Source organism: Rhinatrema bivittatum, chromosome 5 (assembly GCF_901001135.1).
Source record: "Rhinatrema bivittatum chromosome 5, aRhiBiv1.1, whole genome shotgun sequence".
NCBI lineage: Eukaryota > Metazoa > Chordata > Amphibia > Gymnophiona > Rhinatrematidae > Rhinatrema > Rhinatrema bivittatum.
The window spans coordinates 108,560,356-108,581,979 of NC_042619.1; the positions used below are offsets into that span (position 1 = coordinate 108,560,356).

Consider the following 21,624-nt stretch of genomic DNA (forward strand, 5'->3'; position numbering starts at 1 on the left):
TTGGTAGTTAGGTCCAAGGAGGTTATTACCAGAGACCTTGGTGAGGATACATCTCTGTAAACTTGAATAAGGATTTTGTTCTTTTGCTGACTTTTTTTTTTTTTTTTTAATTTGACAGCATTTAAAAATAACTGAGGCAGTCATATATATGACCTTGAGCTGGTCTGGGGATATGAATTTGAATTTTTTTTCTTTTAGTATATAGCAGAATTGAGTCTCCTTGAAGTGGATCCATTCCTAAAATATGTTCCATCACTGATAGCTGCAGCTGCTTATTGTTTAGCAAACTATACCATGAATAGAGTCTTCTGGGTAAGTTGTGTGGTGTCTAATTTTTTTTTTCAAAAAATCTTTATTCTGACTTTTCAGCACGTCAAAATGGATTACGTTCAGGTACTATATGTATTTCCCTATCCCCAGAGGTCTTATAATCTCTGTACCTAAGGCAATGGAAGGTAAAGTGACTTGACCAAGGTCGCAAGGAGCAGCAGTGGGATTTGAACTCTAGCTTCCTGGTTCATAGCCCACTACTCTAACCACTAGGTGGTTAGTCAAAAAATCCTTGTTTCCTTGTCCTTCTGTTCCACCAGTCAGGAGCATGTGGATTATGTCCCTTCATCCAGAGTTGCCATTTTTTATTTTTGATGACATCACCTACTTGTGTCATAAATGGGACCAGTACAACCAATGTTCTCTGCCTCCAGCTTCTGGATGGACAGTTGGCCAAGGCACACCCTGCAGAGTTAAATATATATTTATTTTAAAGGAGAAATATATTTGCTTAAGGATAGTCTCTACCTCTGTTTTGTTGAATTATTCTTTAAGTTATGGCCATGTTCCTGTGGATCTGATCTCCTGCAGAGAAGTGAGCCAGTCTCTCTGAGCCAGCTCCCTCCCATTGTGGAGGCTGTGAATTAGCTTTCAGAAGTGCTTGTCTGGCTTACCTTTTTTGGGTTGGAAAGTGCAGTTTGCTCACCTCTTGCTTTTGAATAACAGGGATTTTAGCAGTTAGCAAAGGTAAGGCTCGTTGATGCTCAGAACAACTTCTTTTGGTTTTCGCACCAGAGAAGTTACAACAGTTGCTTCTCTTCCAGTCTTATTTTCTCAGCAGTCCTAAAAATATAGGATTGCCATGTTAAAAATGGATTCTGGGAACTCCCCAAAATTGTCAGCTCAAATCATTTTCTGGAGTCAGGGCACTTGTATAAAAAGTCAGCTGGGGCATTTCCCTTTTCAAAGGAAGCTGGTTGCTTGGCTGTTGTCAGGGATCTGGCGGCCGTGTTTTATTCCTTGCGAGACTCAGCAGGAGCAACAAGGGGAAGTGCAACCTTATTGGACCAACTGAAGTCTGTGGGTTTTTTTTGTTCCTCACCACCCCCCCCCACCCAGAGAATTATGACCCATGTACCTCACAGGAGAAGGATGATGCCTCAAATGCTGGCTATTCCCCTGAAATTTTTTTTTTAGATTTTTACACCAAGCCTTACAAACTAAGGGGGATACAGAAGATTTATCCCAGCAAGATCATTGGTCTCAGACATTCCCTGGAAGACCAAAGGAGGATGGCTGACAGAGGAGCCTGATGTAGTACCCTCGCATCGGGTTATACTACCTTTTTGAGAATGGAGGGAGGAGTATCCAGAAAGCAGTCTTGGATCCTTTGAGGAAGAGTTGTTTTTTGTTTTTTTTTTTTGCTGAAGAGGATTCTTTATGGAATAAATAGAAGTGTTTGTTTAAAGGTCACTTCTGCATTGAGGCTGTCTGTAAAGATCGTTGTCTCTGGAATGGGATCAGGTACTAGAAATTTTGTACCACCGTCCCTCTGCATTCAGAAATTGAGAACATGTTTTTGGGTTTTGTTTTTTTTCCCCAAAATGAGAAACTCCTGAGGCAGGATATCGGTGCCAAAAGATTTTTAATAATTTATATCCTCTGCCATCAGAGTCCCATGAATGTTTGTTTCAATTACCAAATGTCTGCTATGGTTGCTGAGGTTTCCAGGAGAACCACAATCACTTTAGAAAGTGGGGCTGCATTAAAAGGATGCACAGGATAAAAAGAATAGGTGTTTAAAAGCACTTGTTTTCAGCTAATTTGTTTAATCTTCAGGCAGCCATTTGTGCAAGTTGTGGCAAGGGTGTTGCTGTGCTGGATTAAACAGCTAAACTGGAGTCAGCCATAGCCCATCTATCAGTCTCATTGCACCAACAGAGCTAAAGATTTCAGACTTCTCTGGGTCTGTAACTGGGCAGCAAATTCCTGGTCTGTCATGCCCAAGTAGCTTACCCTTCAGAGGAAAATATCTTTTTGGGCAAGAGTTTGGTAATCTTTGCTGATTTACTGCTCCTTTTGTGGGTGGAGTCAGTTTGACATGAGATGAGTTCATTCCTCTAGTCATTTCTCTCAGCAAACGTCTAGAGTGGATGGAAGATCTTGATCCTTTCAGGGGGGCAAGACCACCACATGCACTCTCAGCTTGACCACCTTCCTCCAAGCAAAGTTTGCAATGAAGCTAAAGGGGTTTGCTCTTTGATTACCTCTATTGGGAGCAGGCTGCAGGGCTTTTATGAAGATTGGACTCATATTACAAAGGATCTTTGGATCCTAGATATTATACAGAACTGGTAAGAGCATTTTATATCATTCCCCAGGGAAAAACCTGGCAAGTCATTCATCCTTTAAGTTAAATTTCCAAGCAATCTGCCCAGTACCAGCTGTTAATCTTTCAAAAAGAATTGCTTATACAGACCAGAATTAGAAAAGGCATGGACCAAGGCTTACATATTCCTTCTATATAGAAACCCTCAAATCCGTAGTATCTTCTATAAGAAGAGGAGAACCTTTTTAACATCTCTAAATCTGAAGGAGGCTTATTTGCTAGATCGCTATGAAAACTGAGATGTTTCTGTATTCTAGGGAACATTTCCAATTCAGAGCTTTACTTTTTGGCTTAACAGTGCCAAGAATGTTTAAAATTTTTTTTTATTGTAGTGAGTAACCTTCCTAAGAAAACAAGAGGTTTTTGTTTCATCCATATTTGGATGGTTGGCTGATCAGAAGCAAGTCATATTCTCCCAGGACAAGCATGTGGGTGACATCAGATGGAGCCCTATCACAGAACACTTTTGTCAAAGTTTCTAGAACTTTACTGGCACACTGAGAATGCTAGCATGCCACCAACCCTGCATCCAGCAGGGGTCTCCTTTCATCTGTGCCTGGTGGCCACAGACTGCATGCTGCCCTTTTTTTTTTTTTTTTTTTTTTTTTTTTTTTAAATGGCTACCGGATTTCAAAAATTCTGAGTGCCAGAGGACCATGTCCATTACGGACTCTCATGACTTTTGTGTCTTGTGCTTGGGGCCTGCTCACGCCGTCTCCAACAGTGCACTAGCTGTGCCCAGATGACGCCGCAAGGCCCACTTGGAAAAGATGGAACACCTATTCAAGCGAGTCTGTCTACTCCAGCCAAGAGTACATCAGGTCGAAAGCCTTCATCTTCAACTCCAACGTCTCAGCACCATCGAGACACCAGTGACAGTCCTTCAAAAGCTTCTTCACATTCGACGGCATCAACATCTTCCTCCTTTGTGCCAGAGAAGAACTGGACAGAGCATTGGGAAAAGCACAGTCACCGCCATAGACGTGAGCCGCCTTCCAGTGCCAGCATTGACAGAGCCACCAGCTGAGAAGGGGCCCCATCCCCCTCTGGACCCGGGACACCGAGACGATCCCCCACGGCACCGTGCTGGGAGCTGACACCACTGATACAGGTGGACCCTCCGGCAACACCCAGGCGCTGGGTTGCCAACACCAGCTTTCTGGGAGGAATTGGACTGGATGATCCAAGAGGCAGTACTTTCAGGCACTTCGGGGATTCCAATCAGCACCGGCTCCCATGCTGGCTCCATTCCTCGAGCGCCTGGAAACATTAATCGGTGCATTACCATCAGTGCCCATTCCTTCCATGCCATCGGCACCTCCAAGGCCATAGACATCGATGCCCATTCCGTTGGTCCTCAGATGAGGAACACATTTTTACTGATGCTGGAGCAGATTCCAGGACCATCGGGTCTATTGCCACCTCGACATCCACCAAAAGCACAGATGCCATTGCCATCCTCTGTACCTGTGTCAGTACCTCCATCCTTCCCATCTGTGCCTTCTCCAGATCTGGCTAGATTTGGACCCTTATCTCCATCTGAAGGCCTGCATGGTGCTGGAGATACACCATATGATCCCTGGGGTGATTCCTCTGACACTCAGGATTCCAACGAACTTGTGTCAGAGCCTTCACCCCCAGAAGAACGCCGCCGCTCCCCTCCTGAAGACTTCACATTTGCCAACTTTATTAGAGATGTCTGAAATCATCCCTTTTAAACTATAAACAGAGGATGCCGGGCACAAGATATTTGACGTATTGCAATTTGTGGATGCCCCTAAAGAAGTGATGGCAGTTCCAGTACATGAAGTGCTCCTTGACTTGATACAACACACCTGGGAGCACCCTGGCACAGTTCCACCAGTGAACAGAAAAACTGATGCCACCTATCTGGTTCAATCAGCTCCGGGGTTTCACAAAAGCCAACTGCCCCATCAATCTATAGTCATTGAGTCTGCCCAGAAGAAAGCCAAGAGATCCCGACCTCATTCTTCAGCCCCTCCAGGTAAGGAGCAGAAATGCTTGGATGCCTTCGGACAAAGGGTGTTCCATGGTTCTGTGCTGATCGCATGTATAGCAGCCTACCAGCTATACATGACTCTATACTCAAATCTTTGGAAGAAAGTTCAAGAATTCTGAGACCCTATTGGAGGAATATCAAGAAGGGCTCACTGCAATCCTCCAAAAGGGACTCTATGCTGGAAAGCATGAAGTTAGGGTAGCATACAACATCTTTGAAACTGCCTCAAGAGTATCAGCAGCAGGCATAAGCACCAGATGCTGGGCATGGCTCAAGTCTTCTGACCTACACCAGGAAGTCTAAGAGAGGTTGGCAGACCTTCCATGTACAGGAGACAATTTGTTTGGCGACAAAATTCAGGAAACAGTGGTGCAACTAAAAGATCACCATGACACCTTGTGTCAGCTGTCCATGCTCCCTTCTGACTTCCCATCTACCACCAAGAGGTCTTTTCGGCGGGATCCTTGGAGGCTATCCTATAAGCCACATAGGTATTACCTGCCTCCATCCCGAGCTTGACAGTCTAGACTCTCTGAGGTCAGCCTCGACAACACGGCCCCAAAAGCTCAACCAGCCCCGCAGACTGGTCCAGCATCGGAGTTTTGACTCCTTTCTAGAGGGCAGAAATCAACCCCCGCCTACCACACCTATTCCTGTGGGAGGCTGTGTGTGCCATATGCTGGAAAAATGGCACAAAATTACAACAGACCAATGGGTCCTTTCTGTGGTCGCCCAGGGTTACCATCTGAACTTCCTCACACTACCACCGAACACTTCACCATGTCTGGCATGGGGTCTAATCAACTGCTCTACTTCTCAAGGCAGAGCTCTCAACCCTTCTGCAGTCCAATGCTGTGGAACCAGTACCTTGACTGCAGTGGGGGCAAGAGTTCTACTCTCTCTGTATTTTCTAATTCCCAAAAAGTCAGGCAGCATTTGTCCTATATTAGACCTATGCGCCCTAAACATCTCCACAAAGAAAAGTTCAGAATGGTAACCCTGTGCACCATGCTCCCTCTCCTGCAATGGGGAGATTGGCTCTGCTCTCTAGATCTTCAGGAGGCTTATGCCCATATTGCCGCCTCATCGAAAATACCTCAGATTTATAGTCTGCCACAATCATTTCCAATATAGAGTGCTGCCATTCGGCCTAGCACCAGCACCCTGAGTATTTAAGAAATGCCTGGCAGTAGTTGCAGCTCATTTGTGACATTGCAACATCCATATCTAGACAATTGGCTCCTCAGAGGTCCATCCCAAGAGGTAGTGCTCCATTCCCTCCATTTCACCATCAGCCTACTGCAATCCTTGGGGTTTCTAATAAACTATCCCAAGTTACATCTGACTCAATCACATACCTCTCATTCATCAGAGCAGATCTAAACACTGTCCAGGCCAAAGCATGCACATTATCAACATTGGCCAAAGCAGTGCAGACTTGCTAAACCACTACAGCTAGTCACCTACTAACCTTACTAGGTCACATGGTGTCCATGGTTCATGTAACCCCAATGGCTTGACTAGCCATGAGAGTAACACAATGGACTTTAAAGTCCCAGTGGTCCCAATTTAATCAACACATGTCCCACATTATCTACATCACCAGCCAGCTTAGTCTCTCACTTGCTTGATGGCTACAGGAGTCCAGTCTTCAGACAGGACTACCCTTCCAATCTCCGCAACCTCAAATTACTCTGACAACAGATGTTTCCTGGGTTGGGGAGCCCATGTCAACAACCTCCAAACCCAGGGAACCTGGACCACAGTGGAAGCAAAGCACCAGATTGAATTGTCTGGAGCTCCAGAAAATGTATTTGCCCTCTTCGCTTTTCGGGATTGCCTCTCCAACAAGGTAATTCTAATTCAAACAGACAACCAGGTAGCAATGTGGTACCTCAACAAGCAGGGGGGCACAGGCTCTTACCTGCTATGCCAGGAGGCGGCGCAGATCTGAGCCTGGACTCTCTCTTCCATTCCATGCTACTGAGAGCAACCTACCTGGCAAGCGTGGACAGTGTGATGGCGGACAACCTCAGCTGACATTTCATCCCCATGAGTGGTCCCTAGATCTCAATGTTGTGCTAGCACGGCTCATGCCACCTCCATTCGAGCTCCTGCGAGCTTAGACATCTCACTTGGAAAGTGATCTTTCTAGTTGCTATAACATCAGCTTGCAGTCAGTGAGCTACAGGCACTGGTAACATACCCACCGTACACCAAACTTCTTCACAATCGTGTGGTACTCCACACTCACCCTAAATTCTTGCCAAAGGTAGTTTGATTCACTTAAATTAGTCCATAATGCTTCCTACCTTTTTTCCAAGGCCTCACTCACAACCAGGTCAGTGGGCTCTGCATTCCTTGGACTGTAAATGTGCGCTTGCCTTTTATCTGGACCGCACTGCAGCCCATAAGAAGTCCACCCAACTGTTTGACTCCTTCGATAAAACCAAATTGGGAGTTCCGGTGGGCAAGCAGACCCTGTCCACCCGGCTGGCAGACTGCATTTCCTTCTGTTACCAACAAGCAGGCCTTCCACTACAGAGACGCGTAAAAGCGCATTCAGTAAGAGCCATGGCAACGTCAGTAGTACACCTCCGTTCTGTACTTCTTGCTGACATCTATCTGCAGAGCTGCCACATGGAGCTCTCTCCATACATTTGCAGCTCATTGTCTTGGAATTTGGCTGGCCAGCCTTGTCATCTTTGGCCAGTCTGTCCTGAATAATTTATTTCCAGTTTAATAACCCAACTTCCTGCCTACGACCCACTAAAATTCAGGCTACCCTCATACCCAAAACCACCCCAGTTGTTGTGCTGCCTGCACGTCATTGGGTGATTTTGGTTCATTCTATTCAGGCATCCTGTAGCTCGCTATTCACCCACATGTGATGACTACCATCCTGCTTGTCCTGGGAGAAAGCAGAGTTGCTTACCTGTAACAGGTATTCTCCCAGGACAGCAGGAGGTTAGTCATCACGAAACCCACCCACCACCCCTCTGAGTTGGGTTCACTTATGTTTTATTTTATTTTTCACTCGTACTTTTTGCTACAAACAAGACTGGAGGGGGACCCCTGCTGGATGCAGGGTTGGTGGCATGCTCAGTGTGCCAGTCAAAGTTCTAGAAACTTTGACAAGTGTTCCGTGATAGGGCTCCATCCGATGTCACCCACATGTGAGGACTAACATCCTGCTGTCCTGGGAGAACACCTGTTACAGGTAAGCAACTCTGCTTTCTTGAGAGTTTGTCAACAGCAGAATATGTAATTTTTTTCTCCAAAGACTGGTATGGATAATCAATTTTGGAAAGAGTCAATAAATACTCTCACAGGAAACAGAGCATTTGGAAGGTCAATTCAATACCCAAAAAGGTCTGGTAGCCTTAATTTCAAAAATCTTGTCACAGCTAAAACCTTTTTTTTTTTTTTTTTTTTCTTCAAGGGAGCAGGCACCAACAGCATGGGATTACTTACTATTTTTTAAGGCACAGTGGCCTCAATATATGGGCAAGGATTCACATGAGGCTGCTTCAATTGGCTTTGACATGTTGGAAGGCCCAAATGCAAGGTTGAGGTTTGTCTACCATCACGCCACTTCAATTATTACAAAATGCAGCTGCACGATTACTTAGTGATCACATCTCTCCAGTGCTAAAAGATCTTCACTGGCTACCTATTCTTTATAGAATACAGTATGACTGTCTCTCATTCACAAAATATTATATAATACAAACTGGATGGATACAACAATATTTTTCCAAATCTCAAGGTGATCCTTACGATCCTCCAACAGTGGTCTCCTCGAAATACCACCTACTAAGAGATCCCGTTTTTTACCTCAACAAAACATGCTTTTTTCAATTGCTGGTCTGACATTATGGAACTTCTTCCTATTGATTTAAGACTGGAAACTTTTCTACTCAAACTTTTAAGAAGACTTTAAAAACTTTACTATTTCTAAAAGCCTTTTCCAACATGATTGATTATATATGAATTTTTAATCTACTTTTTCTTTTTCATTTTTCTTTCCACTTTAATTCTCTCTATTATGTTATATAACACCATTATTTCTATTCTTTACATTGTAACTGTTTATCGTTATTGTTCTATGTGAACTGATGTGATGGCTATGGCTGAATGTCTGTATACAAATAAATAAATAGGGCAGGATAAAAGGGATAGTCCTAAATTGGTGGTCAAACATTACAAACTTACAAAAGGGTGCACCAATAGAATGCCTGGATTAGATTCGTGTGAAATGCCAGCCTGAAAGCTTGGAGTGCATTGCCAAAATCAGTATGCCCAGGGCCAGTGGTCTCAAGGGGAGGCTACATGGCTGATGAAATCATTTAGAGATGAGCGATAATAGCTTTATTTCATTTCCAAGGACTCATCAAAGGAAAGACACTGCAAGTCCTGAGTCACAATGCTACAGCAGTGGCGTACATAAGCAAGGGGAACAAAAAACTCAGGCTATTGCAGAAAGAGGATCTTATTGTGCTTATATTGTAGTGAATATATACATTTTTTTCCTAGTGTATGTGAATTAGATTTAGATATTTAAGAAGAAACTCTAATAGTATTAGATTCGTAGAGATTCTTGGCTTTAATTTAGTTAGCTTTGACAGATGTACACTGGCTTTCAGTTTCTCATAAGTAGAAAAGTCATCAAAAAAAACAAATGTCAACTGCCTCCAGAAGATGGATGAAGGGACATAACCCCATGTTAACTTCTGCTCCACCAGTCATCAGGTAAGTCTTAATTTCTCCATGCTACCTAGACTTATTACTTCTAGAATCTTCATTTCATGATACCTATTAAATGAGTGCAAATTACCATATTCTAGACTAGAATTCTTTGTATGTTGTGTAGCTCACCTGAGTCTGGTTAGTCAATATTTATAGTGCATGTGCTAGTGATCCATGGTGTTTCATGAACCAGGAAACATGATTTTAATTCTTTAAACTAACCTTAGCAAATGTCACTAGTGATAAGTCTTAAGACTTATGGCAAATGTTGTCATGCTACTTGAGGGCAGATAAGAGTCTTGGAACAACATGTCTTTTATAGTAATCTTGAAACAGATCGCATATCAAAATGTTTGGAAGCTTGGCTTCTAGATGAATGTGTCCAAGTAGAGACCTTTGCTGTGATCCAAAGGTGGCTGTTAATCTTGGTAACTAGCAATATCAAATTTTCTAATGGGGAAATGAATTCAAAGAAATTTATCAAGTGTAAAATATATTAATCCAGATTAAAAATATACTTAATATCTTGGATCCATTTTCACTGGCTCTGTGTTTTTAGAGATGCTTGATGGTTTTTTGACCCCAATTCTTGGAACCCACTAGCCAGTCTGGTATTAAGGAATTGCATACAGAGGACATCTGCATATTCATTGTAGAAAGCCTACAAACTAGACAGGCTGGTGGGTTTTGAAGGCTGCAGTTGAGTACCACATCTTTGTATGAACATATTGAAGTGGACATTTTGGCCCCATTAAACATACATCTGATGTAATTGCTAAAAATAAACTCGTTATCCAAGGTTTCTATACCAAAAAGACTTAATACTAATTAACTCCACATTCTATAGTATAGTACTATTCATAAGTATTCTGAGGTGGAGCTGGTTGGGAGCTCCCAGAAAAGTAGCCTGATCAGCCATGATCTGATAAAGGAAGAGGACTGTAGCATAGAATCTGTTGGCATCAAAGCAATCCAATTAGGAATAAATTCTATAAGCAGGAATTAAATATTCCTTATTCTGCTACACCAGACAAGTGGCTTATTCCCCTGCCAGCAGATAAAACAGATTTTTCTATCTACCTCTATCATGACAGCTAGTTGTGTGGTGCAGCCCAGAAAATTCGCAGTATTCGGTCTCCTACAGATTGGTAGGATGTACTGATGCAGCACAATTGACTTGTTCTGGGCCTACCTAGTCTTTCTTGATCATTAGGTGGAGCCTATTTTATCAATGAGTTCATGGCTAAACATCTGGTTCTTCCAGGTTAGTGTACCCTAATGTGGAGATTCCCAACCCTAGAGGGGGGCTTGGTTGAGCCTGGGGGGGGTTGTTTGACAATTAAAAAAAACCAAACACAGTATAAGATTAAAGGATCCTCTAGTTTGCAACCCCTCCCTCCCTCTCCCCTTTGTGTGGAAGCCTTTTGTTGTAGCATTGGGGGTGGGTGGGAAGAAGAAATGGAGGGGAAGCAGGTGAGTAGCTGATACTGACTCCGGAGTCATTGTCTTAGTGGCTGCTAGGCATGGGGGGGTTTGTCATGGCTCACAATGGAAAAGGAGCAGGGCTGTTGGTGTGCAACTTGCAGCTACTTCCATGCAGGCACTCTTTGGCTTGACTATTAAAAAAAAAAAAAAAAAAAAGTGCTGCAGGATGGGCCTAGCACTTTATAGTCCATGGTAACAGTGCTAGCAGCTGTAAAGAGGTGTATTTTTTTTTTTCCTTCTGTCTGGAAGACATGATTGATGCAGAAAGATTTTTAGCAGCAATATTTTTGGCAGGGAACAGCTGCCTTTTTGAGTGATGTGCTTAAGGGACGGATGGCTTCTGCAGCACCCCCTAGAGTTTCCAGTCATGGGTATGAGCAAGGGGGCTCTTGTGACTACTGGCATCTCTTCATTGTAAATTTTTCTTTTTCCTCCCCTGGAGCCTTAAGTTCCTTCACAAGGCCTTTTATGCCATTCCAACACCTAGGGGGAGAGATCTTTGGGGTTCTCTACACTAGTCTGTTCACAAGACCTTTATGAAAGACTCTATGCCCCTTAAGAGAACCAGAGTTGGGAATTACTGCTCCCTCTAGGTCCAAAGATTTTTTTTTTAAGTTCCTGATAGCCTTATAGATGCCAGCAGTATTTCCTCTTTAGAAGGAACCCTACAGCAGACCTCCATTGTGTGCATAATTTATCTAGATTATATTTACAGTGCTTCCTCTTTCTTTTAGTAGATAGCTCTTGTTTTATCATTGTTTTTATGATTTTACACTAATTTAACAGCTATATCTTAATCATTTCTGCGTTGTAATTTTAGCTGTTATGTCCTTTTATCGCTATCCATTGTATTTCACCTGTAATTTTGAACACCGTTGTGAAGGTTTTTACTAAAAAACCTAAATAAGCCACAGAAGATGTTGAGGTGCCCCCAGAGGGAGAGCGACTGTTATGACTGAACAGGTGGCGCCTCTGAGAATTTGAGCTAAAGTATAAGAAGCCACTGTCTAGGGTTCTATTAAGGTGCTCCAGAAGTCCACAAGGCATTTCTACTACATTCAGAGATGGAAGAGATGTGCTGGCAGAATGGGAATCTGAGTCTGGGATCGGGGGTGTTAAGCTTTTTGGTTAACTCTTATCTGCTTCCTCATGATGCCATTCAGCACTTTTTGAATGCATTGGTGCCCATGGTTACCAGAAGGACGACTATCCCGGTTGAAGATGGTACCTCTCAAGGAACACCAGGATAGAAAGCTGGAAATTCCACTAAAGCATGTTAACTGTTTCTGCCTTGTTGGTGCATATTGCGATTTGTGGCAGCCTTATAGCATAGGCAGTTCTACACTGGATGCAATAGCTCCCTGAATGTGAAGAAGCAGCTTGCATAGAGTCTGGAGTAGCATTTTCTAACTGATGTACTGCATAATCTTATCAGAATTTCTGCTAGGTAAGCCACTTCTGCAGTGGTGGCAAGACTCATGTGGCAGGTTCTTGCTCTAAGGCTCATCTGTGCAAGCATCCCTTTAAAGGGAGATGATTATTTGGGGGGGACTTTGCACAAGTTTAAGGATCTAGGAGATTCTAAGTCCCAGAGGCTCCCCAAGGATGGGTTCTAGAAGATATGGACCAGGCAAGCAGTCTACTTCTCACTCTTTCCAGTTTAGAGGAAGATACTAATCCTTTGGTGTTCGGAAAAACAAGACTGAACTTGGCCAACCCCTTCGTGACTACAAGAAGAGAATATCCTCATAAGGCTAAACAATTACGCAGAGATTCATTAACATTTGAAATAGTATAACTAGGAAGAGTCCTGTTGGATAAAAATCCTTCCAGCTGATCTGGATCAAAAAATATATTTCATGCTGTCCAATTTCAAAATACATTTTACAGAGAAAACTTGAAAGGAAAATAGTACCTAGAGCTAAAACTCTTCCCAAAAAAAAGTCCAACTTTCTTCTTTGTTGCATTACCTGAGAAATATCAGGGAACACAGCAATATTCTGACTTTAGAACTTTTTTTTTTTTTAGATGAACGGTTTCAGTATCCAATTGTTTGTATCACATCGTGATATTGCTAGTTTTTCTTTGAGGAGTGAAGTTACATCCTTCCTTGAGGTCAGTAGTTGGTGGAATCTTAATTTGGTTCTCAAGGTTTTTGTTATCCACCTTTTGAGTGCCTGAAACATATATTACTATCTAGGATCTCTGAAAGCTCTCTTGCTAGTTGTGATTGGCTTTTTCAGCTAGCCAAATCTCCAAACTGCAAACTTTGTTCTGTAGGGATCCTTTCCTTGTAATTTCTATGGACTTGGCGTCTTATACTGCCAATTCCTCCTTGCTGAAGGTGCGATCGTCCGGTATGTCTTTTTTTTTTTTTTTTTTTTTGAGGGCCTCACAAGGGCAAAGCAGCTTTTAAGGTGATGCTAGCTAGATTGAGCACTGGTGCAATAGTTTCCTTGATCCAAGGCTGACAGGTTCCAGAAGTTCTTTGCTCTTGTAGAGTGGGCCTGATCTGTTTCCAGTTTGGAGACTATGGCTACAGAGAACATTTGGAAGACCTAGTCATCTGTCAATCATTAGATTTGGATATTCAGGCTAAGGAAGATGCAGCCTTTGCTTGTGTCCTCAATGGCCCTTACTTCCTCCCTCCTATATTAGTTGGGCTTTGGTTCTTCCCACTTGTCTAGCTTGGTTTAGCAGGATGATGAGGAGGAAGGAAAAGTTTCTTACCTGTTAATTTTCTTACCTTTTTAGTCCTGCTACACCAGACCAGAATCCACCTGGGAAGTTGGGCCAAAAGGCAGGTGAGAGCATTTCTTTGTATTTAGGAGGAACTCAGAAGGGAAATCAGATATCCTGGGAAACTCTGCAAGATTTAATAAGGTATTCTCCTTTACTGCTTGTTCATGTTATTTCTCTCTCTTATTCTGTTTTATGGAGGGGTGGCTTTGTCAGAGGATCCAGTCTTATTCCTTTGGTACTCATATCAACTACCTCCAGTGACTAGCAATCAATCTTTTTGAAATAACTAGCTTGATCAATTAATGTTCTATCAGAAGCACTCATCTATTACTAGGGGACTTCAATCTTTGATGACCTTTCTAAGTCTGTTTTCTTCAGTCATTACTGATGTCTCTCAAACAATGGATTTATTATCCTACCCATAAAGATGGACACATGGATCAGATGTTCTCCACTGAACAGGTTGAAATACTTCCTAATATTACTCATATCGACTGATCATACTTTCTTTTCATCTTAAACTTTTTCTACCACTTCTAGCATCATTCTCTCCTTTAGGAGAACTGACAGTCTCAAGCCAAATGACTTTGCACAACACACTAACTTTCCTAACGACTTTTCTGATTTAGTCCACTACAATGCAGATTTCAGCATGGAACTGAGTTTTTGCAAGCTCTTGACTTTCTTGCCCCAGTTAAGGTAATCAAAACATAAACCCAATACAGAAACACCATGTTCCCATAATAGCTTTAAAATCCTTAAAACTCAAATACAAAAGCTTGAAAGAAAATGGCAAAAGTACAAAACACCAGATATTGTGTAACACATCACTACTTGCATGCCATTAAAATAGCTAAGCATACCTACTATAAAATAGATCATAAAAGCTGTCTCATTTAATTTCAGAAATCTCAATTACTAATTCTTCTCAAACTTGCCTTGCTTTTGTAGAAACTATCCTAGTTAAGGGAAAATATTAAAACATGTAAGTTTACTGGTAGCATGATTACTAAAGTGAGAATCTCATCCAAAACAGGGTAGTGAGTACAAATTCAGAGGAAAAATCTCCCACAATTTAATAGGTAAAAATACTACTCAGTTGCTAAGCATTATGGATGTTGCAGCATTTTCCTGAAGTAGGCTTTTGTTGAAATGAATCATGTTTTATGGGAGAATGAGCTTCCTCGGTAACGTTTTATCTGAGTACAAGCACAGATATGTACTCGGTTTCTCCAGAAATAATCTAAAAATACATGAGATTTTTATTTACCCATGATAAACAATACTTATATTGAAAAAATATTTGTATTTAATTGAAGATGATAAATATTTCTTATACTATGGTAAAAATTGATAATGCACCTAAAGTTCACAAAAGGTGTCCACTTAGTAAAGAAAACACCATAGATCTTACTACGTAAGATAATTCAAAGCAATTCCTCAAATGTTCTTACTTTGCAGATCAATGTTATCCAAACAACTGTTTAAGTGTTGGTTACTTGAAACAAATCCAAGAAAGTGGCAAATCAAATGAAGTAATACTTTCTTCTTGAGTAACACAACCTAACTGTTCTCAATCCTGACAAGGGCACAGTTGTTAAATTTTTGTTTCTAATAATATACCTCATCTGCCATTTTTCTTTATGTATAAAATGGCAGATGAGGTATAATTATGCGAAACCTACTGTCAATAGCTTCTAAAACTGCAAGGCAGATATGGGCATGAGCTGTATTGATGCCTTGGGCCGAACCACCATCGGGCCAGGGCTTAAGAACATGCCATGCTGGGTCAGACCAAGGGTCTATCAAGCCCAGCATCCTGTTTCCAACAGTGGCCAATCCAGGCCATAAGAACCTGGCAAGTACCCAAAACTAAGTCTATTTCATGTTACTGTTGCTAGTAATAGCAGTGGCTATTTTCTAAGTCAACTTGGATTGAGAAGCTGCATAAAATTCTTTGGAGTTGCAGCAGATTCTCTTCCCACAGTGCAGTGTGTGCCTCTAAAACTCCCTATCAGCCCACGCTAAAGCTACCCTACATCACGAAGTACCATCGCTCTTTGGCATTGCCAGTACCCGTGTCAAAGAAGCATAAATCTTCAAAGTGCTGTGCATTGGCACACAATGCATCATTGAGCCCGAATGTAGTGGGCCCACACTCCATGGAATGCACCTCAATGCATTGACACACCAGGTCCTTATGATACATCAATGTATGACACAAGAACACACAGTATAGTGGCTTCTTCCAGACTAATGATCCTGATGCAACTGACCGCATGCATAAAAAAAATCCCAGCTCCCCACTAGCTACATCAACATAGCTCAAGGAAGGCCCCTCGAAACACTTGAATGCCTGGAGGCTGCAGAGGAACATTTATTCAACTCCATTGAAGCACAAGGCTCCTACATTGCCACAACTGGCACATCAAGCTCCAGTCCAGAGTTGTCTTGCTACATTACTTATACAGTTGTAAACCAGTAGCCTTACTGTAGATAGGTACAGGGGATTTGTTGCCTCTGCTCCCGCCAATCAAAAGAACCTTTAACTCCTTCAAGATTACTAGCAGGAGGGCTTCTGGTTGGAGACGCAGTATGTTCCATAGTTCAGTTTACCTCCAGTAGACCTATTTGTAGAACAGGAACCCATTCTTGTCTCCAGAGGATGTTCCACTTCCAACATCAGGTCAGAGGATATGCCAGTTGCTGAACCTGATTGGAAAATATGGTGAAAAATGTCTTTACCTCATTGAGCAGGGAGGTAGAAGGAACTACTCAGTCTCTCCTCGCTACCTTCACTAAGGCAATCCCTAGGGCCGGAACCCCAGTCATGAATTGAGTTAAGTGCTTCATCAGAATCGTTGCTATGAGGTTCTTCAGCATACCACTCAATTGCAGTGGAGTCAAGTCTGTCAACGGTGGAACCAGGCAACCCCCCGGTTTACCTTTATCATTGAAGTCCTAGACTAGTGAATCCATGACATTAAATTCAGAAGAAGGTTCTACAGGTATACTATCTGACCCATGTCCATATCCTTTGACCATATACCACCCTTGGAGGACCTTGCCTATTCAGTTTGTAGAAAAGATGGGAAATACTCTTGGCATCAATGCGCACAAGGATAAAGATCCCTGGTTGGAGGCCTTTGGTCTCTTCCAAATCCTGGACATACCATGCTTTTCTAGTCCATGTTATTTTGAATTTGTTACAGATGAGAATGAGGGGAATTCCTATTTCTAGCATTTCTACAGGTAGAAAGCTAGATCTCAAGTATGGAGTTAAGAAGTCATTGGGATTTGGAGTCTTCAAAACTGCCTCCTCAGTCAGTTGCTAGATCTTGGCAGTGGGAATCCAATGCATCAGGCCCAACCTAAACCTGGGGCCCAGTATTTGATCCCTTCAAGCACTTAACAGTCCTCTCCTCCAGGGAGTGGGAGGGGGCAGAATCCAGGTTGCCCTGGATGTGTGGCACCAGATGACAAAGAACCTCTGGGCCCTCAAGTTCATGGAGTCTGGATAGAGTTTGCATTTATCCCTGCTACCATCTCTTCCATGTTGCATGACTCTTAATCCAGGTCTGCCTCATTTGACGTAACTTCATCTGGAAGTGCAATCACTTTCAGCAATGGGCAATAGATATGCATGTCCCACTATCTCTCTACTTCTGGTAGATTCTGCAGAAGTAGAGAGATAATGGATGCCCTGCATGAGGCTCTGTTCAAACAAATGGTAATGGAACCCATGAGGAAGGGAGTTATACTCAACCTAGTGGTGTAGAGAGAAGGGATTCTCCAATCTGGCAGATTAAAATCTCCAACTGTCAACACTTCTCCCTTCTTTCCAGCCTTTTGGATGTCTTTGACCAGATTTCTGTCTAGTTCTTCCATTTGAGTTGGAGGCCTGAAAACCACTCTGGTAAAAATAAATGCACCATCTTTTCTTTCTTTTTTTTTTTTTTTAGGACAGCTTATAACACTTCTCTACCCCACCTTCCTTGCAGCTCAGTTGCTTGGATATTGTGTTTGACATCAAGCTACTCCTCCCCCCTTTTTTCTATCCGTGCTTAACTTATAGCTCAGTTTGGCCATATTCCAATCATGAGAATTCGTGAACAATGTTTTTATAACAGCAACAATGTCCAAGTCCTCCTTCACCATGTGATTGTGTGAACTGCTTTTGTTGTCCTTGAACAAATTATGCAGTAATTTAAATGTTTTTAAATTAAATAAAATCTACAGAAAACACTATATAGAAAGTAAACTTGCCTTACTGCATGTAGAGGCTGTCACTGAATATTTACTTTTAAGTAAAACCTGTTTACAACAATGGGTTTTGATATTGTTCCTTTGATCTAGGAAAGTTCCCACATTCATGAAGAACTATAATAGTACTTGTTGATCTAGCATTTGAAATTGTATGCCCATGCTTTCTCCTTGTACTGAAACTTTTGTTGGCTTCTGTTTTACTTGGCTTTGTTCCATGGATAGTATGTGTCTTTGTTTTAAATAAAACCTTGTTAAGTTCGCTAGTTGATTATATAATCAAGCATTTCTCCTGGAGAACTTAGATGCTGAATAGATTTCACTGCTAAATACCAAACTCCCTCTGGCCTGCTTTTCTGCTACACAGGAAGGATCCCTTTGAATAAAAGCAGGAGGAGGCATGGAGCAAAGTTCTTGTTCTGAGGCCACTGGATAATACTTTGGCTGTAAAGTTGGAGCTTGACAACTTATTGCCAGAACCTTCTGAAAACTTTAATTACTTTTACTTCAGATTAGATGCATTAATTTTACAAGAATTGTCAGAACATTTTTATTTTTTTTTTCTATTTTTCAGCCAGAAACTCTTGTTGCATTCACCGGTTATTCACTTAGTGAAATAGTGCCTTGCCTGAGTGAGCTGCACAGAGCATGTCTTAATGCTCCCAATCAACCACAACAAGCAATTCGAGAGAAATACAAAATCTCCAAGTGAGTTCAACTGGTACTGGTCTAGGTCTGTTAAGTGTCATTGACTTTGTATACGATACCTGTTGTGCACTGGCAGAAAACTGCCTAAAGCAGTTTGACTCGCCACTGTCTGACTCTGTTAAGCTCAATTAACCATTGGCATGTTTTTATTTTGTTCTCAGAGGACAAGCAAGATGGTAGTCCTCATATAAGTGACATCTGATGGAGCCCAATATACGAAAAACTCAATTTCTAGAAACCTACTGAGCCTCACTGGTTATGCGCATGACATTATACCATGTGTCCACATGGGGTCTCTTCAGTCACTTTCCCTGGAGCTTTGTTTGCATTTTGCTCTCCTGGCTTTCTCTGATATTTTGGTACATTTTCATGCCTTTTTTTCTTTAACTTTAGGCTATCTGCAAGGTCCCATGTTTTTATTCCTCTATTGTTCCCTAGGTAAGATTTTTCAGCACTAGACCTTTGTGCCCATTAGGCCAACAACTGGCCATTGCCATAAAGTTTGGTTGTCTTCCTCTTCTCCCCCCCCCCCCCCCACTCTGTCATGTCTAGCGGGTTCCATTGGTTCCCTCAATGTGGCAGAACCATGTGTGTCAGACCCCATGATAGATATGTCTGTGATTGGGGCATCCCATGATGTTTGTGGATGCTGCTAATGTTTGGAATTGACCCCAAAAGGATAACTGTCCCAATTTGGATCTTATGGAACGTTTATTCAGGCACTGGAAGACCAATTCAGAGGCATGGCACTACAGGATACTGGAGCTGCACCAATGATAGGATCACTATCACTTTCCTCTGTGGCTGGTGGGGAACACAAGACAGAGGATAGTCAGGCTTATCCTGTTCAAAGAAGGCATCATGTTCTGTCTTTGACCTTGGCATTGAAGTCTCATGTTGAGCATCGAGGGAAGCTAAAGAAACATTGGTGTCTTTGTTAATGCTGTGCCAGATTGTTCCACTCACAGCAGTGACCCCATGGCAAGAACTTATCCTTGGGGGTAGCCAGAAGTCTCCATCAGTCCTGGTGTCTGCTACTGATCCACCTCTTGGTTCCAAAGAGGATGTAGTCACCCCTCTTGTTTCAGTCGGTTAACATCTGCTTTTTTTTTTTTTAAAGGAGAAACTGGGAAAAAGGTTCCAGCACTGCAAGGCTTCTGTGCTGGGGAATTAAGGGCACAGAGGACACCACCAATGGTCCTCTAGCTGTTGCTAGATTTTCTTTTCAGATGCTCTGCCAGTTCTGCATTTATGCTGATGTCTGCCAGCTTTCTGCTGATCTTTGGCTCCTCAGGAGAGTAAGCTTCCTCCAAAACATCAGAGTTCCTCAATGTCCAGGCCCAAATAGCCAGTTGTACTGGTCCAAGACCACCTGGATGAGGACAGAGCACCATGAGCTCTCTCCTGTGATCAGTAACTCAAGTTCTCAGTATTCATAGGGTATAGCTGTGACTCTGCAGATGTTTTCTCCTTTCCCTCTTTTTCAGTAGACAGAAAAATTCCTGCTTGAGGTCCTCTCCTTTGGATTTGTACAAGTAATGGCTGAGACTATTCCATTTATGTTGGAGATGGAGGACATCCAGGAACAAGATCGTTTCCAGTTTGCAGAGCCCCCCCATGTGATCATTCCAGTTCGAAATCCTTCAGGAGGTGCTGAGGATGTGGGAGAGCACCCTCTTGGTGGCATCCATAAATAGGGAAGTGGATGTGACCTACCTTGTCCAGAAGGCTCCTGTATTTCATAAGCAGCAGCTGCCTCATCAGTCTGTCAAATCCTGATGTCTAAAAGGCCAAGAGGTCTAGAACTCACTTTTCTGTGCCCCTGGGGAGAGATACTAAACTATGGATTCTACTGGGAGAAACATTTTTTTTCTTCAAGTTCTTATGCCAATTGCCCACAAAGCAGCCTACCAGCTCTTCTTGGGTCAGTACTCTTTTATGCAGATCATCCTGAAGCAATTGCAGGGGATGGGTGAGCTGCAAGATGCTCTCAAGTCACTGGTGTCCAAAGGACTGGAGTGTGGAAAACAGTCTGGTAAACTTGTCTTTTTTTGAGAAGGCATTGAGTGTCTCTGCCATAGGGATAGATCCAAGATCATTGTGTAACACTCCAGCAGCTCTCCATGGCCACTACAGACCTGACCACCTACAAAGATACCCGAGGTCAGGGCAGAGGAGGCACTTCTCTCATGCCTGTCTGAGGCAGCAGAGGGGCATTTAAGTCCCAGATGGCAACTCAGTCAACTCCTGGAGTGGGATTTTGACTGTACCACATATCACAATCCCAATACCCATGCCAGAGGACCTTCTGGTCAGGGGAAGGCTGCATTTTTATGTAAGCCTGTGGCCTAATATAACTTCAGATACATGGGTCCTCATCAGAAGAGGGTATAAACTAAACTTATTAGGTCTTCTACCAAATCAGCCCCCAGACCGGTCTTGGGGTCTGTCACCGCATCAGGAACTACTTCTAAGAGCGCTCTTATTCCTCTTGATGGCCAAACAGTATAGCCTGTTCCACCAAGGCAAAAAGGGAAGGGATTCTACTCAAAGTATTTCCTGGTTCCAAAGAAAAAGGGGACTCTGTCCCATCCTAAACTTAAAGGCCTTGAACAAGTTCATTAAAAGAGGTTTGTTTCCCTGGGCATCTTAATCCCCTTTCTTCAGAGGAGACTAGCTCTGCTTTCTTGATCTCAAGGATACCTATACTCTCTCAGATTCTTCCAAGTCAGAGGAAAAAGATCTCCAACTTGTAGGAAAGCAAACACCTTCAGTGTATCATTCAGCAGTTTTGGGCTAACATAAGCTCCACGTGTTCACAGTGCCTAGCCATAGTGATAGTGCCCTTACACAGAATGAGTGCACGTTTTTCCTTAACTGGATGATTGGCTCGTTAAGAGCACATCTCAGGCAGGAGCTGAGGAATTGATGAGCAAGATCAGTGTTGGAGTTACTAGGGTTTATCAACTTCCCCCAAGTCTCTCCTCTGCCCATCACC

General features: G+C 42.6%; 1 protein-coding gene across 3 annotated transcripts in view; it reads left to right on the plus strand.

The window, feature by feature from the left end:
* Window positions 1-21,624, plus strand: part of CCNA1 (cyclin A1) — a 60,118-nt gene that overhangs the window by 35,306 nt on the left and 3,188 nt on the right. For all 3 annotated transcript variants that reach the window (XM_029602720.1, XM_029602721.1, XM_029602719.1), the window contains exons 7-8: window positions 199-312; window positions 18,493-18,626. In XM_029602720.1, the coding sequence (XP_029458580.1) occupies window positions 199-312; window positions 18,493-18,626 (248 nt within the window). The remainder of the gene's footprint in view (window positions 1-198; window positions 313-18,492; window positions 18,627-21,624) is intronic.